This window comes from Phycodurus eques, chromosome 6 (genome assembly GCF_024500275.1).
Source record: "Phycodurus eques isolate BA_2022a chromosome 6, UOR_Pequ_1.1, whole genome shotgun sequence".
Classification (NCBI taxonomy): Eukaryota; Metazoa; Chordata; class Actinopteri; order Syngnathiformes; family Syngnathidae; genus Phycodurus; species Phycodurus eques.
The window spans coordinates 16810697-16826009 of record NC_084530.1 but is presented as its reverse complement, the minus strand read 5'-3'; the positions used below and the strand labels follow the sequence as shown (position 1 = coordinate 16826009).

Below are 15313 nucleotides of genomic sequence, written 5' to 3'. Positions count from 1 at the left end.
AAAGTTAAATTAAAAAAAATTACCTAAATAAATCTTTAAAAAGTCAAATCAAATGCAAATGGATTGAATTTACTTAATACAACTGAACTGTACTTAGGCAGTGATTTGTTTTGGGGTACCACAAGAGGAAGCCCGCCTACTCACAATTTGAGTATCAGTGGAATAGAAGACAAGTTGCAGGTCCTTAGACCGCTACGGTATTTACCTGAGCCGCAGCCCAAATGCAGTCCACATGCTGCGTGCTGAGGCGGCCCTCCGCAGCCAAGAAGTTAAGGATCACTTGGCACTGTTTAATGATCTGAAGAAAGCAGAATAAGTCACAATGTGGGCAGGGATTAATCAAGAAATAATCTCAATCACTTTGTATTAATGTTTGAAATTGTAATTATCCTAACTACCGTGTTTAGCGTAATGTGCACGCACTAGCTAAACAGTAGCTTTGTGCATGTATGCACGGAAACAACAAAAGGTGGTGGATGCCCAACTACAGTTTGCAACAAAAGTTTCTCACCTCAATGTGCAAATTAGGTCCAAAAAGGTGCTCTACCACGTTGTTGTGGATCAACCAGTCGGCCAGATCCTTGGCTATGGACCTGCCACCACAACACACACAAGGACAAATCGGTAGGCATTAACACATAGTGACACACATTGACACCGTGCAGGCCAGTCAAGCTCATCTACACCCTTCTCTCTCATCCATGTCTTTATGGGCCTTGCTTTGTGCGTTGGTGTCGTGTTGCAGAATTAGAGCAGAGACTTGAGAGCAAGGCCTTCTCATCCACTATCAGACCTCACAAATACGCTTATGAAAGAATGGTCAAAAATTCACATTAACACACTGCTAAACCTTGTGGACAGCCTTTCCAGGAGAGTTGAAGCTGTTATAGCTCCAAAGGGTGGACCGACGTCATATTAAACCCGATGGATAAGGAATGGGATGTCACTTAATTTCATGTGAGTCAAGGCAGGTGAGTGAATACCTTTGGCAATATAGTGCATGTTAGAGTAGTACAGGACATGTATGAGGGCAGCAGAGCAGTGGTGAGCTGTGCTGTAGGTGTGACAGAGGAGTTTAAGGAGGAAGTGGGACTGCATCAGGGATCGGCCCTGAGCCCCTTCCTGTTTTCAGTAGTCATGGATAGGCTAACAAATGAGGTTAGATGAGAATCCCTGTGGACCATGATGTTCGCAGATGACATTGTGATCTGCAGTGAAAGCAGGTGGAGAAACGCACTGGAAAGGAGAGGAATGAAGACTAGCCGAAGTAAGACAGAATATATGTGCATGAATGAGAGGGGTGGAGGGGGAAATGTGAGGCTACAGGGAGAAGAGATAGCGAGGGTGGAGGACTTTAAATACTTGGGGTCAACAGTCCAGAGCAATGGTGAGTGTGGTAAGAAAGTGAAAAATGGGTCCCAGCATGTTGGAAGTGGTGGAGGAAGGTGTCCGGTGTGTTATGTGACAGAAGAGTCTGCTAGGATGAAGGCCAAAGTTTATAAGACAGTGGTGAGGCCAGCCATGACGTACGGATTAGAGACAGTGGCACTGAAGAGACAACAGGAAGTAGAGCTGGCGGTGGCGGAAATGAAGATGTTGAGGTTCTCTCTAGGAGTGACCAGGTTGGATAAAATTAGAAATGAACTCATCTGAGGGACGGCCAAGGTTAGATGTTTTGGAGACAAAGTTAGAGAGCGCAGACGGTTTGGACACATTCAGTGGAGAGAGAGCGAGTATATTGGTAGAAGGATGATGAGGTTGGAGTTGCGAGGCAAGAGAGCTCGAGGAAGACCAAAGAGAAGGTCGATAGATGTCGTGAGGGAAGACGTGAGGGCAGTTGGTGTTAAAGAGGAGGATGCAGGAGATAGGCTTACATGGAAAAGGATGACGCGCTATGGCGACTCCTAATGGGACAAGCCAAAAGGAAAAGCAGCAGCTCATACTGTGTGTGGTGTGCGGCAATAATTTCAACACAGAACACCTCATACATAAATATTCTGTTCTGCCACCAATCTCGAATGAAGTCCGCCAAGACCAAAATCTCACCTGATCAAACGTGATGTAACAAAAAAAAAAAAAAAAGAGATTAAACACAGCGACGCAATGTCGACCAGGACACACAAGGAGGAAAGGGACTATTTTTTACAGAAAAAATCCTGACCTAAAAAAAGATTGTGGCAAAACTTAATGGAGACATTAAATATGCACTCAGGCTTCCCAAAGCTCCACGAGCTGGTCCTCCATTTCTGAGGTCCACCGCACCTGTTTCGGTGTGTGAACCATATTTTACTGGTATGCTTTTATTTTGAAGGCCTGATTTTACAGGCCACTCGAGTGTTGCTGAAGGGACCGGTGGAGTGTTGAATAACGGTGGTGTTGTCAATAAAGACTTGCTTTGGAAAATACTTCTTGACATCTGGTGAACCTACTTATACAAAATATGACATCGGGTATGTGTATTTTTTATTTACAGCCGCTTGCTGGTTAGTCAGTCAGGTTGCTTCTTGAGTGGCTACATTGTTTTAAGTCACAATTCACGGAGTCATGACTCAGGAGTCCTCAGCTTTCCCCACACACAGAGATTGTTGAAATATTCAACACGTTTAATATTTATGATTGTCGGCACCAACCCGTTACAGGCCCAATTACTGGGGCAAATTCACTCTTAAAAACCTTGAAAATGGGATCATCTCATAGGATAATTTTATGAGACATAAAATAATCTGGCATTTGTCATCCATGGCCGGCCGGGAAAGGGCAAAACTGGGACAAAAACAGCCCAACTGTTGATGTGTGTACACACACACACACACACACACGCGCGCACACACACACGCGCGCACAAACTTACGTTTCTGTGTCGGATACAAGAGACTCGTTGTTGCACACGTCGTTAAAAGTGTGCAGCTGGTTCTGAAAAGGGAGAAAACTGTTATTATTAAATATTTTTGTCCAGAACGAGCGAAACATCGTGCGTTTCTGAGGTGACTGACGGTGATCTGGCTGAGTCCAGCCAGCCGCATGGTGAGGGTGGGGGACATGAAGTACTTGAAGGCCAGGTCCAGGCTCTCCTTGTCAAAGCAAAGTGCACTGTCCAGTGGCTCCTTCACCGTGCTCCACATCAGGTCGGCCATGTTGCGCGCCGTGCTCTGACGCAGCTCCTGGTCGGACAGCTTGCAGAGGTACCTGAAGGCCACGCCAAATAGATGTCAAAACCCGCGCATGCGACATACCCATCAACATGTCTTTCTTAGTGAGCGCCAGACGCTAACATAGCTGTCTACGGCATCACTCGCTGCTTCATTGTCATTCATGTTCAGCATTTTGTTGCTCCTAGTAACATGACAATTGTTGATAATTGTCTAGACATACGCACGCACGCAGTCAAGACATGCGCACGCACGTACGCAGTCAAGACGCGCACACACGCAGTCAAGACACGCACGCACGCACGCAGTCAAGACGCGCACACACATGCAGAGCGAAAAAACACACTCACACACTCAATCAAGACACACACACACACACACAGTCAAGAAGTGCACTCTCACAATCAAGATGCACGCATACGCACACAATCAAGATAAACATACACACGCTCACAGTCAAATTGCACGCGCGCAAGCATGTCGTCAAGACACACACACACACACACACACACAACCAAGACACAGGCAGACACACAGCCAAGACACGGACACACAAACACACAGTCAAGAGAAACGCGTAAGCAAACGTGCACAGAGACTGCTAGGATGCACGCATACACAGTCAAGACATACACACGGTCATTCAAAAAGACAGACACACAAGCACACGCACGGTAACGTGACAATGGTCAAGAGGCGCCAGACAAACAACATTCTAACCAGAAAACCTCACATGGCAGTCTACATTCTCACTCAGCACGTTTTTAAGATTCATGTTCATCATTTGTTGCCTCTTATCTGGTCATACGAGGAAAGGGTTGCCGGTGGCCTGGAATTGGTCGCTATGGCGACAGCAGATCTACATAGCAACAACCACACTGTGTGTGGCGGAATGTGGAGGAGTGGTGCATAAAAAAAAAATAACTTATGTGGACACGCAAGGATAAGTACGTAAGACTATATACAAGAACGTATGCAAGTTATAGAGACATGAAGAAAAGCATTCTATGCAAGACGCCGAACACTCACCGTATGACATACGAGCGGAAAGGGATGATGTGCTGCATAACGGCGGGAATGTGAAGCCATATTCGTATCTGAGGCCATACAAAAAACAACAAAATCAGAACTTGGAGAGACAAACAGCATGGGCCTACGTTTGGTCTCCTTACGTTGGACACAATGGTAATGAAGGCGTGCGCGATGGGGAAGGGGAGGCTGTCAGGCGTGGCGGCCTGGAAACATTCCTTCATCAGAGACAGGCCGTGCTTGCCGCAGAAGAGACAAACGTAGCGCAGAAGGTGCAATGGAACCTCCACGTCCTGGAAACAACAAGTACACGTTTTCATTACACAAACCCAGAGGCGATCCAAGGCATAAGCTGACTAAGCACATGCTTTTAACAGTCAACAGAGGCTGGCGTAGTATTTTATTTTTTTGCAGCAGTAAGTGAGGCAGAACAAAATAACTAAGTTAAATGTTCAGATTAAGGTAGTGGATTTTTATTTAATTTTAACTAAAGCTTTTGCACATTTCTACATAGTTTTTAGGGTTTGTTTTTTCAGCCAATTTTCTCACCTTGTTTCAGGTACATCATTAAGTATTTGCTTGATATGTTATTGTTTAGTTCTTTTAATACTCTATTTTTGTACATTCAGAGTTATATATTTTATTCTTTGAATAGGGCCCCATGGAGGCTTGGGCCGGAATCACCATACAAGAAAAAGATAAGTCACGATACCAAAGTAACTGACAAAGTGAAGAACCACTTTGTGTTTTTTTTTATAACATGATTATAACATATTAGAAACTCAAAACTGTCATTGTCATCAGCAACAATATCAATATTTGATGCAGCTGTATCGATAACTGTATCATCACAGATGACAAAACATAACGATATCGATTTAACCCTGACGAAAGCAAGAACAGTTTTTTTTTAAATGTAATTACAACATATTAAAGTCAAAACTGTGATAAAGTATGACGTCAGTGACGATATTTAACCTAGTCATATCAATAATGAATCATCGGTGATAACGAAACATCCCAAGTCACATTTTGTCCCGCCCCTAATAACCAAATAACAACAAATGTGGATATAGTATGTTAAAACCACCTTTAGGCGAACTTTTTAAGATGAAGGACAAAAAATAAATACAAATCAGAGTGGTTGCACCCCTTCTTCCCCACACAAACCCTCAAAAACAGTCAAAACCAATACAATCATCAGTTTGGTGGTGTTAGACTGCAAATTCAACTAAAACGCAACAGTTTTGCTGTATTCTTAAAGGAGTTACATTGACTGATTATAGTTAGGATGTAAAGACATACAATAATATGCTGCAGTGAGGACGTTTAGGCGTTAAAAATGTGTTTGCTTACATTCATGTCGCAGAAGGAGCCCAGGATGCTGCTCTCATGAGCAGATATATCCTGAAAAACAACAAAGCTTCCTTATTAGTCACATAATTTATTACACAATACACTGAATATATTTGACATACTGTGTACAGGTGCTTCTCAATAAATTACAATATCAGGGAACACAATTTATTCCAGTAGTTCAATTAGAGTACTACAGTACATAGACCCAGTAAACGTATTGGAAAATACTTTTCAGAAAGTCGTACGAATTGGCTTTCTGGAAATATTTCTATGTACTGTGGGAACGGAAAGTATCGAAACTCCCTTAAATGTTTCACTCTTCGTTATATTGCAGCCATTTGCTAAATTCATTTTAGTTATTTTTTCCCTCAATGTACACACAGGGGAAAAAACGGAATTGCTGACATTTTTGCAGATTTATTAAAGAAAAAAAAATATCAGACAGCCATAAGTATTTAGACCCTTTCCTGTGACACTCATACTTAACTCGGGTGCTGAGCATTTCTTCTGATCATCCTTGAGATGGTTCTACACCTTCATTGGAGTCCAGCTGTGTTTGATTATACTGATTGGACTTGAATAGGAAAGCCACACACCTGTCTATGTAAAACCTTACAGCTCACAGTGCATGTCAGAGCAAATGAGAATCATGAGGTCAAAGGAACTGCCTGAAGAGCTCAGCGACAGAATTGTGGCCAGGCACATTAACGAGGGAAAAAAATTAACTTAAATTATTTTAGCAAGTGGCTGCAATATAACAGAGTGAAACATTTAAGGGGGTCTAAATACGTTCCGTACCCACTATATATCAAAAACCATTTTGTTTTTTATATCATATTCAAAGTGTTGGAGAAATTAATCTTGGGTTTTCTTTAGCTGCAACCTAGAATTCTCAAAATTACAACAAAATGACATATTTCACTCGCTCCCTTTTTTAATTCAACTAGTGAACAAAATTAACTTTTCCACCATATTCTAATTTACTGAGAGGCACCTATATGATCATGATAGTGTATGTATTTACGATTTTGTTGTTGTGCACATATAATCTGTCATTTGTGTGTGATTTTGTGAGAGTGTGATTTGTGTGTCTGTATGACTGTGTTTTCATGTGATCTTGTGTGAGTGACTGATCTTGTGCGAGTATGATGTGTGTGCCTGTGATTTGGCTGTGAGATCTGTAGGTCTAATTTTGTGAGCGATTGTGTATTCGTGTCCTCTTGTGGGAGTAATTTGTGTGTCTGTGTTATCTTCCGTGAGTGTGTGATTTGTATCTGAGATTTGTGTGTCCGTGTGTGGTCTGTCTGTGAATTGTGTGCATCTATGTTATTTGTGTGCAGCTATCTGCCAATGTGTGTGCGTGTGTGTGTGTCTGTTTGTGTGTTTCCATGTGATCTTGTGTGTGTGTGTGTGTGTGTGTGTGTGTGATCACCTCAATGGTGGGGTGCGTATTGTGTTTGTAGGCTGTGTAGAGAGGGAACTGGATCTGGAAGATCTTTGCGGCGCATAGCAGCAGCTTCTCTCGCTCTTCCGTGTTCCACAAGCTGAACGCGTCATGGGTGTCGTGAGCACCTCCTGACCCGCCCCCCTCCTTGGGCCCCGCTTGCATCTGGGTCTCAGTCTGCTTCCGGTTCAGTCCGCAGTCAGGAGACTCGGCTTCCTCTTCCGCCGAGTCCCGCTCCACGTTGACGGGCTCGTCCTCCCCGGGCGAAGCCGGCCGGTGGGGGGGCTCGAACGGAGCCCGGTCATCGTCGTGATGTTTGCTATCGGCCGCCACTGCTGCCTCCCCCTCGGGGGGTCCGAGGCGGCACAGGCGGCACAGGCGGTCCCTGAGGCCGCTGATCTGTCCGACCACCAGGTTGATGAGCGCGTACACCAGCTGGTTGAAGACCTCCAGATGCTTGTACTCCTTGAAGCAGCACAGACATTGTCTACGAGGAAAATGCCCATCAGTCAGCGCCGCAGCAACGCTAACAATATACATCAACCACATACGTGAAAAGAATAGATTTACTATGCCACAAGCTTATTGGAAATCCATGATACTGCTTCCTTGGACATTTAAAAAAAATAATAATAATAAAAAAAAAAAAATAAAAAAAAAAAAAGCACCAACACCAACCCAATAAATAAAATGCTAACTAGGGGTTGAACGACGTCGAATTTGGGTAAACGTCGACTAATTGATGACATCATTGATATTTATTTTCAGTCATCAATTTGCTGTGCGTGCTTCCAAACAAGCTTACACACTTACTCCCTGCCGTCCTCAGTTGCACAGGCCACACACCCCAACTCATTCATCCAACCACATTAAGATACCTTAAAGACCTCACACACTCGGAACTTGTAAAACTCCAACACCAATTCATGTGTCAACTGCAGTGTCACTACAGTATATAATATGGATGACATATCACTATATTAAAAGTGCTTCACTATCGTCATGGTTTTGTTACGGTAAAATAGTGAGCCGTTGTTTAAAATTTTGTATTGTGTTGGCTATCGCGAACCGTAGCAAAATAAACTACAAGGACCATGATCACACTTAAATATCTAGAGCACAGGTGTCAAACTGGTGGCCCGGGGCCCAGATCCAGCCCACCACGTCATTTTATGTGGCCCACGAGTGTGTGCATCGACTTTGTGTTTCTTGCTAAAATACCATCCATTTTCCATTTTCTGAGCCGCTTCTCCTCACTAGGGTCGCGGGCGTGCTGGAGCCTATCCCAGCTGTCATCGGGCAGGAGGCGGGGTACACCCTGAACTGGTTGCCAGCCAATCGCAGGGCACATAGAAACAAACAACCATTCGCACTCACAGTCATGCCTACGGGCAATTTAGAGTCTCCAATTAATGCATGTTTTTGGGATGTGGGAGGAAACCGGAGTGCCCGGAGAAAACCCACGCAGGCACGGGGAGAACATGCAAACGCCACACAGGCGGGGATTGAACCCAGGTCCTCAGAACTGTGAGGCTGACGCTCTAACCAGTCGTCCACCGTGCCGCCTGCTAAAATACCAAAATTGCAAATTGGCTTCACTGTTAAAAATAGAGATATTGCAAGCATTTTTTGTTACCAACCCCGCTTTTAAAATAAAATTGATTCATACTGTAATTGAACAGGCGGCACGGCGGTCGACTGGTTAGAGCGTCTGACTCACAGTTCTGGGGACCGGGGGTCAATCCCCAGCCCCACCTGTGTGGAGTTTGCATGTTCTCCCCGTGACTATGTGGGTTTTCTCCGGGCACTCCGGCTTCCTCCCACATCCCAAAAATCATGCATGGTAGGTTGATTGAAGTCTCTAAATTGCCCCTAGGTGTGAATGTGCGTGCAAATGGTTGTTTGTTTATGTGTGCCCTGCGATTGGCTGGCAACCAGTTCAGGGTGTACCCCGCTTCCTGCCCAATGATAGCTGGGATGGGCTCCAGCACTCCCACAACCCTTGGGAGGATAAGCGGCTCAGAAAATGGATGGATGGATGGATGTAATTGAACAAACAGTTTTTACTGGCTTCTGATTTCAAAAGTAATTATCCATTAATTTGTGTACATGTAATAATGGTTTGCATCCATAACGGCCCTCCGAGTGGAACCAGAACTGTGATGTGGCCCGCGACAAAAATGAGTTTGACACCCTTGACCTTGAATTTTTGGACTTAAGCAATGGAATCACTGTTAGTAGGCAATATCCAATTAGTAATGTTAGAAATAAAAAAATAAAAATACGACAAATACTGTAAAATTGGTAAACAGAATTTCTCAGTGGATAGTCTTGTTGTTAGAAGCATAGCATGATTATTGCTGCAGCAATTATAGCATTTTTGTGGTATATGAATGAAAACATTGGATGGACGGGAATAGAAGTACACTGTAATACTGCGTATGATATGAAGATGTCTTTTTCACAAAAACCTGTGGGAAAATGCACAGAAACTACTAAAGCCTGTTGAGAAGGCCTTGGCCAGCAAGAAAAATAGGTCTTTTGGTTTTGCTGCGTGCACCTCTCCGCTCCCACCAGTACCGTGAACCTTCCTGCAATTTGCTTCCCCACGATATCGCAATAATTATCATACCATGACTTTAATACTGTAATAAAACTAAACTCAGATGTAGATATCATTACGTCCCTATGATTAGAAGAGGTCTTTTTTTACAAAACCTGTGGGGGAAATGCACAGAAATTACTAAAGCCTATCGAGGGCTCGCCTAGCAAGAAAAAAAGAGGTCTTTCGCTTTTCCCCTGCGTGCGCCTCTACGCCCCACCTGTACCGTGAACCTTCCAGAAATACTGTGAGCTTTCCCACAATAATTATCATACTGTGAGATTAATACCAAGAAAAAACTGAACCGTGAGATATTGTTACATCCTTACTATATAATTCTATACAGTTAAAAAACAAAAAAACAGGAGGGAATTCGTTGCATTAAGGTATTGTAGCAAACCTGCAGTTTTTCAACCCCAAATGCTTCATGCTTATACCAAATGCATTATGCTACTAAGGAGGCTGTGCAGTTGAGTTAAGTAAAGAAGCCTAGCCATGTGCTACTGGCTGCAAGCTTTTTATAGGCACTCCATTGCTTTTGAATAATTGTCAACACTTGGGCGATGTGCAGCTCGGCTTGAACAGGAAGCATGCAGCCTTACCTCTGCGTCCATGAGCTAATGTGAGCCAACACTCGCAGCGCATGTTCCTTCTTCAGCTGGAAGCCGCCCTCGCTGTCGTCTGCGTCGGAAACTGAGGAGCAAGCACAACACCACTGTTACACAACGACACCCAAGTAGTTACACGTTACTGTCAAGTTTGTAGTTTCACGTAAGGCACACCGATCGATGCGGCCAAACACAACTGTACTGCGGCGCAGTGTGTGGGATGTGCAACTAGTTTTCATGAGTAGCCGAAAGTCTGAAACAATTTTTGCTGAAAGTCGAAATTTAAATTGCAGGTCAACTAATCGCTTTCTCGTTAGTTAGGCAATAGTTGCCGCATTAGTTACACATTGTCATCGTCATTCATTAATGAACAAATGTCACTTTCAAAATATAAGAGCTGCTTCTAATATTTGCACCGTCTGGCGTCACCAAGTAAAGCAGACAAAACATTTGAAAAGGTGGGGGTTAAGACTGGGAGGGGGAGAGAGGTTGAGGGGAAGTGTTAAAGGTTGTAAACGGGGTTTTTGTTTCTGGTGCCGACACGCGAGCATGTGGTGCTGCGGCAGCAAGTCTGAGTTCAAAGGTCAGCGGCACAACATATGGAACTGCCAGTCGAACGGAAACACACAGCTGACAACAACAGCAACCCTTTCAGATCAGCACAACTTTTGAGTAGAAGATTAAGATTAGGTTGTGAATTTCGGCTTGTCACATCGACTAAGGGAGAGAAATGCCAACATGTTGGAAGTTGGACACGGTAGGCACCTCACTCTCGAACAGAGTATGTATATATATAGTATAAACAGTATGTGTTGCAGTAGTTAGTAGAAAGTGTCTATTGTGATTGTGAAAAAAAGATGACGTAGTTCATGGAATGAATGACGACTACCAAAAAAAGCCAAAGACGTTCAACTCGAGCCATGCAGTGAGTCTGCGTCATTCACAGTGCGTTCCTTAGTTGTATATCTGTAAATGATTATTTTGCAATCAGGAGTCCTTTTGTAGTCTTGTTTTTGTTTTATAGTTTGATGTGCCACAAAAACATACAATATTATCGTCAATGTGCTGCTTGACATGTTTTTTTTTCTACCCATGTTCTACTGCTGATTACTAAAGAAAAGACAAACCTAGAAAACCTTTTTTTCTGGTTAAAGAGTCTTTTCGGTCTTTTGGTAGGTTCAATTCTTATATCGTCACAGAACACAATATTCTGTGGCTCAGTCAAAATGTTCTAAAATGGTTGGCAAAATGGGGAACTGCTTTGAAAACCACTAACAGTGGTTGACTTCTTTTTACACTTGTGAGTTAAGAATGTTAAAATGTGACTTCATATACCGCGTGCACCCCTAATAAAAGGTTTAAGTGGCTGGTTTGACCGTGACAGATTATTTCCATTTCTTCCTTATTCCATAGCGAAAAAAACTAATTGCATCCTGAAGGAATTCCGTTACACATTTGACTTTGTATGTGACTAGACATACAAAAACAATGGCTCACACGTGACACTTACTGTACGACAATGCACATGCGTATTGCGTTTGCCTTCCAGCAGCAACACAAACACATAAAAACACAACAGCACAATGTCAAGATACTTTTTAAAAAGGTAATTTCATAATCAAACCCCAGCATATCATCGTTTCTGGTTTTCCCCTCATCATGTCTGCGGTCTCTCACATTTTAAAAATCAGTTAGTTAAAAAAATATTCGACTTTGAGCTGGATTTACAAGGCATGATTCTGGTGACAATTCCACAAAAGTGTGTCACTGTGTTAGAGATTTAAAATAAATAAATATATATATATATATATATATATATATATATAATAATACAAAAACGCATGGAATCGGATTTCTTCAGATGGCACTCAGGCCTCTTCCAAATGTGGGTACGTATCGGATCTCGGCCAGTGTCAGTGTAGCTCAAACCCATAGATGGGATGAACCCTATCAATGACAGCTTGACACATCGAAACGCACCCATCGGTAACGCATCCACTCAAAACAAAACAAACATCAAAAAACATCCACTAAGAATCTAAATTAGAGTAAATACATAGAACATTAAATACGATGTATATATGCTACATTAGAGGATACTAAGGATGGGACGCTACTTTGTTCGATACACTCCACATAGGACAATGCACACATATACGGACCGCGATTTTTCGGCTTTGCCGTTACATTTGCATTGACGCTGGTCACTTCATGAAAACGTTTGACCCACGTTATAGTGTGCTCTGCCATACATACATTTGAATTCCCAACCGCCGTACTTAAGTGTAACACTTGGATTAAGCGTGTGTCGATCAGGCATGACCAATCGAACCACACTTAATCCAGATGTTACATAAGTACCGTTTTTTTAAATTGTTTTGGTAAATGTTTTGTTATATTTTACTACTACTGTATTGATGTGTATAACATTAGTCAAGTAATAAGAGACAGTCTACCATTCGAAAAAGTACCAAATTTAAATAAGTAACTTGAAATAAGTTCTATTATTCAGTACACTACAAAATACAGTTTTTGCTAACAAATAAAATAAAACGATAATGTTGGGAGAGAGAAAAAAAGTTGTCTTTATGCACAAAACACAAACTGAAAATGTATCGAACCGTGGCCCAAAAACAGAGGTACAGGTACTGTAGCTTACCTGTACCGACCAACCCCTAGTGGATACACATTATATATGATGTAAATATGCAGCATATGGTGTATGAACATCCCATTAAGATGTGAATATGGTAAAGTAGTGGCATTGACAAATTAATAATGCAAATTGGTACCTTACAGGTGTATACATTGAATAAACTATAAAGGATATGTACACATTAATTAGAATATATTGCAAAGTGAGCATTATGCTATAGAGGTACAGACAAACATGCTGCAAATATTCTACATTAGAGGCGTATACCCATTAAATTAGGTAAATGTGTTGGGTTAAAGGCATATAGGCATTAAATATGCTGTAAATACGGAGTAATAAAGGTATATCAAGAGTAAATATGAGGTAAAAATGCAACATTACAGGTAATATTCTCTTGTGCATGTGCATAGACATTAAACACAACGTACATATACAACAGAGGTGTTACGCTCGACAGTCCAACTGTCAATCAAATGCGAGTATGATGCAATGCACTTATTGCGCTTGCAGTGTCCCTAATTTTGTGTACGACGACCCCCACTCGACCAGTACCTCTTTTCATTGCTAACTGCAATAAATCGCATTCACAGCACTAATAATTGGAATAAGTACGCATGCTGACCACAAACGATGTAATTGAGTGTGCTTTTGAGGGACTAACTGCTGTGGGGATAGCGTTTTGTGGCTATTTAAACGCACACAGCACGGCCTGGTTAGCATATCAATGCTAAATTTAGCTTCTGTTGACTTGTCCTCACTTGACGTTGACAACACGGGAGCTATGAAACGCCAAACAAACTACTCACAAATAAAACTAAACAATAGTGGAAGCCTTTGTGAAATTCGTGACCGACGAATAAAATTCATTTGGCAAAAACAAAACAAAAAACACGCCATCTGATGCTAGCTTAGCCGCCGCTAGCATCTACAGAGATTTAACTAATTTGCCACAATAACAAATAGAAAAAAAGACATACACAAGATATACAAGTTAAGTTCACACATAAAAGTGGAGGACTTGTCACTTAAGCGAATGCTTGCCCGCAAGTCGTCCCGCAAAACAAAGGAGCTGACAAACTAAACGCATCAAACAAAGTAGGCGAGCTTCACTAGCCTCTGGGGCTAACTTTCCTGACTCCAGTTTCAATATTCTCACATTTTGTCAAACATTTAACAGCAAACAAGCTGACTGAGGACGCCTGTCTCCCACTTCAACCGACTACTTTTGTTTTGACAGACGGACAGGCCCCTAATCAGTCTGTCTGACAGTATGGGCTGATAAATGGGACTTTTTTTGCACTAATGACTGGACACTGACTGGCGTCAGGCGCCGGGCATTGAAATACACGCACACAAAACAGACAGGGGGGAAAGGGACAAGCTCGGCTAACAAACGTGCTTGCAGATAACATTTGCTGGCGAGCTAACGGCTACGAATATTTACTAGTTTGCACCAATAAAAAGGATTAGGTAGAAACAATAGATCATTTGAGGGAAGTTTATACATATAAACGTTGTGTAGCTGTCAAGTCAAGGGAATTGAGCCCAAAACAAAAGGCAGATGCTTGACCTGACAAACACATCCAACAAAGTGGCTAGCTTCACTAGCCTGTCGAGCTACCTTTGCTGGCCTGCAGTTCAACAACAATTTTGATAACATTCTAACGTCCTCGTGGGGAAGCAATTTAGTCGTTATCGGTTTCCCCACAGAGAGAGACCGAGGACGTCTGTCTCGCACTTGTGTTTTGACAGACAGACAGACAGGCAAGGCCCCCCGCAATCAATCTGTCTGATAATACGGGCCTACAAGTGTACACGAATGCCCTGGACGCCGGTGGTTAAAATGCGAACAAACACGATCATAACTGAAGAAAGACACAAAGTTGTACGGATCTAACGGTAGTCGGCGGGTAACGTTGATCGTGTGTGTGTGTGCGCGCGCGCGCGTGTATGTTTGTGTGTGTTACTGGGCAAGCAGGTTGCCCTCCTCACTTTCGTTCAGAACCTCCACCAGCTCGGCGCAGTTTTCACACATCGTTGGCGCAGAGGACGGCCCGAGTGCTCCGTGTCAAACCATCGCTCCGGACGGGGGAAGGTGGCTGCCTGGCTGGGGGGTTGACTTCCAGACTGCCCGTTGCTGCTTGGGCTCCAAAGAGGAGGAGAAGAAGAAGAAGAATAAGGGCCCCTCCGCGGAGGCTACAGCGGTCGGTAGGCCGGCCGGGGCTCGGAGCTTCTTGTCGGCGGGACGGCGTCGGCGAGGAGGCGGTCGACGTTCGCATCCGAGAGGCGGAGGAGGACAACTGACCGGCGGCCGAGCGAGGCCGAATGAGGCCGCGTCACTTTGCAGGCGGCTGGACGTTAGTTGGGAGAGTAGACACGGCCGCCATGTTTAAAAAAGGAGGGAGGGGCGGGGAGTTGATGGTTGACGCAGCGTGCGCTGCTCTTCGGCCTTTTCCGGCTTTTTCC

At 43.3% G+C, this 15313-nt stretch overlaps 1 protein-coding gene across 3 annotated transcripts in view; it reads right to left on the bottom strand.

Moving 5' to 3' along the window:
• The window catches only part of usp34 (ubiquitin specific peptidase 34), a 110142-nt gene extending 94873 nt beyond the window's left edge, over positions 1-15269 (bottom strand). For all 3 annotated transcript variants that reach the window (XM_061680643.1, XM_061680645.1, XM_061680644.1), the window contains exons 1-10: positions 14840-15269; positions 10186-10276; positions 6970-7468; positions 5535-5585; positions 4322-4471; positions 4179-4246; positions 2994-3186; positions 2852-2913; positions 512-593; positions 206-298 (exon numbers count right to left, since the gene is read on the bottom strand). In XM_061680643.1, the coding sequence (XP_061536627.1) occupies positions 206-298; positions 512-593; positions 2852-2913; positions 2994-3186; positions 4179-4246; positions 4322-4471; positions 5535-5585; positions 6970-7468; positions 10186-10276; positions 14840-14882 (1332 nt within the window). In that variant the 5' untranslated portion in view covers positions 14883-15269. The remainder of the gene's footprint in view (positions 1-205; positions 299-511; positions 594-2851; positions 2914-2993; positions 3187-4178; positions 4247-4321; positions 4472-5534; positions 5586-6969; positions 7469-10185; positions 10277-14839) is intronic.
• Positions 15270-15313: the final 44 nt, after the last annotated feature.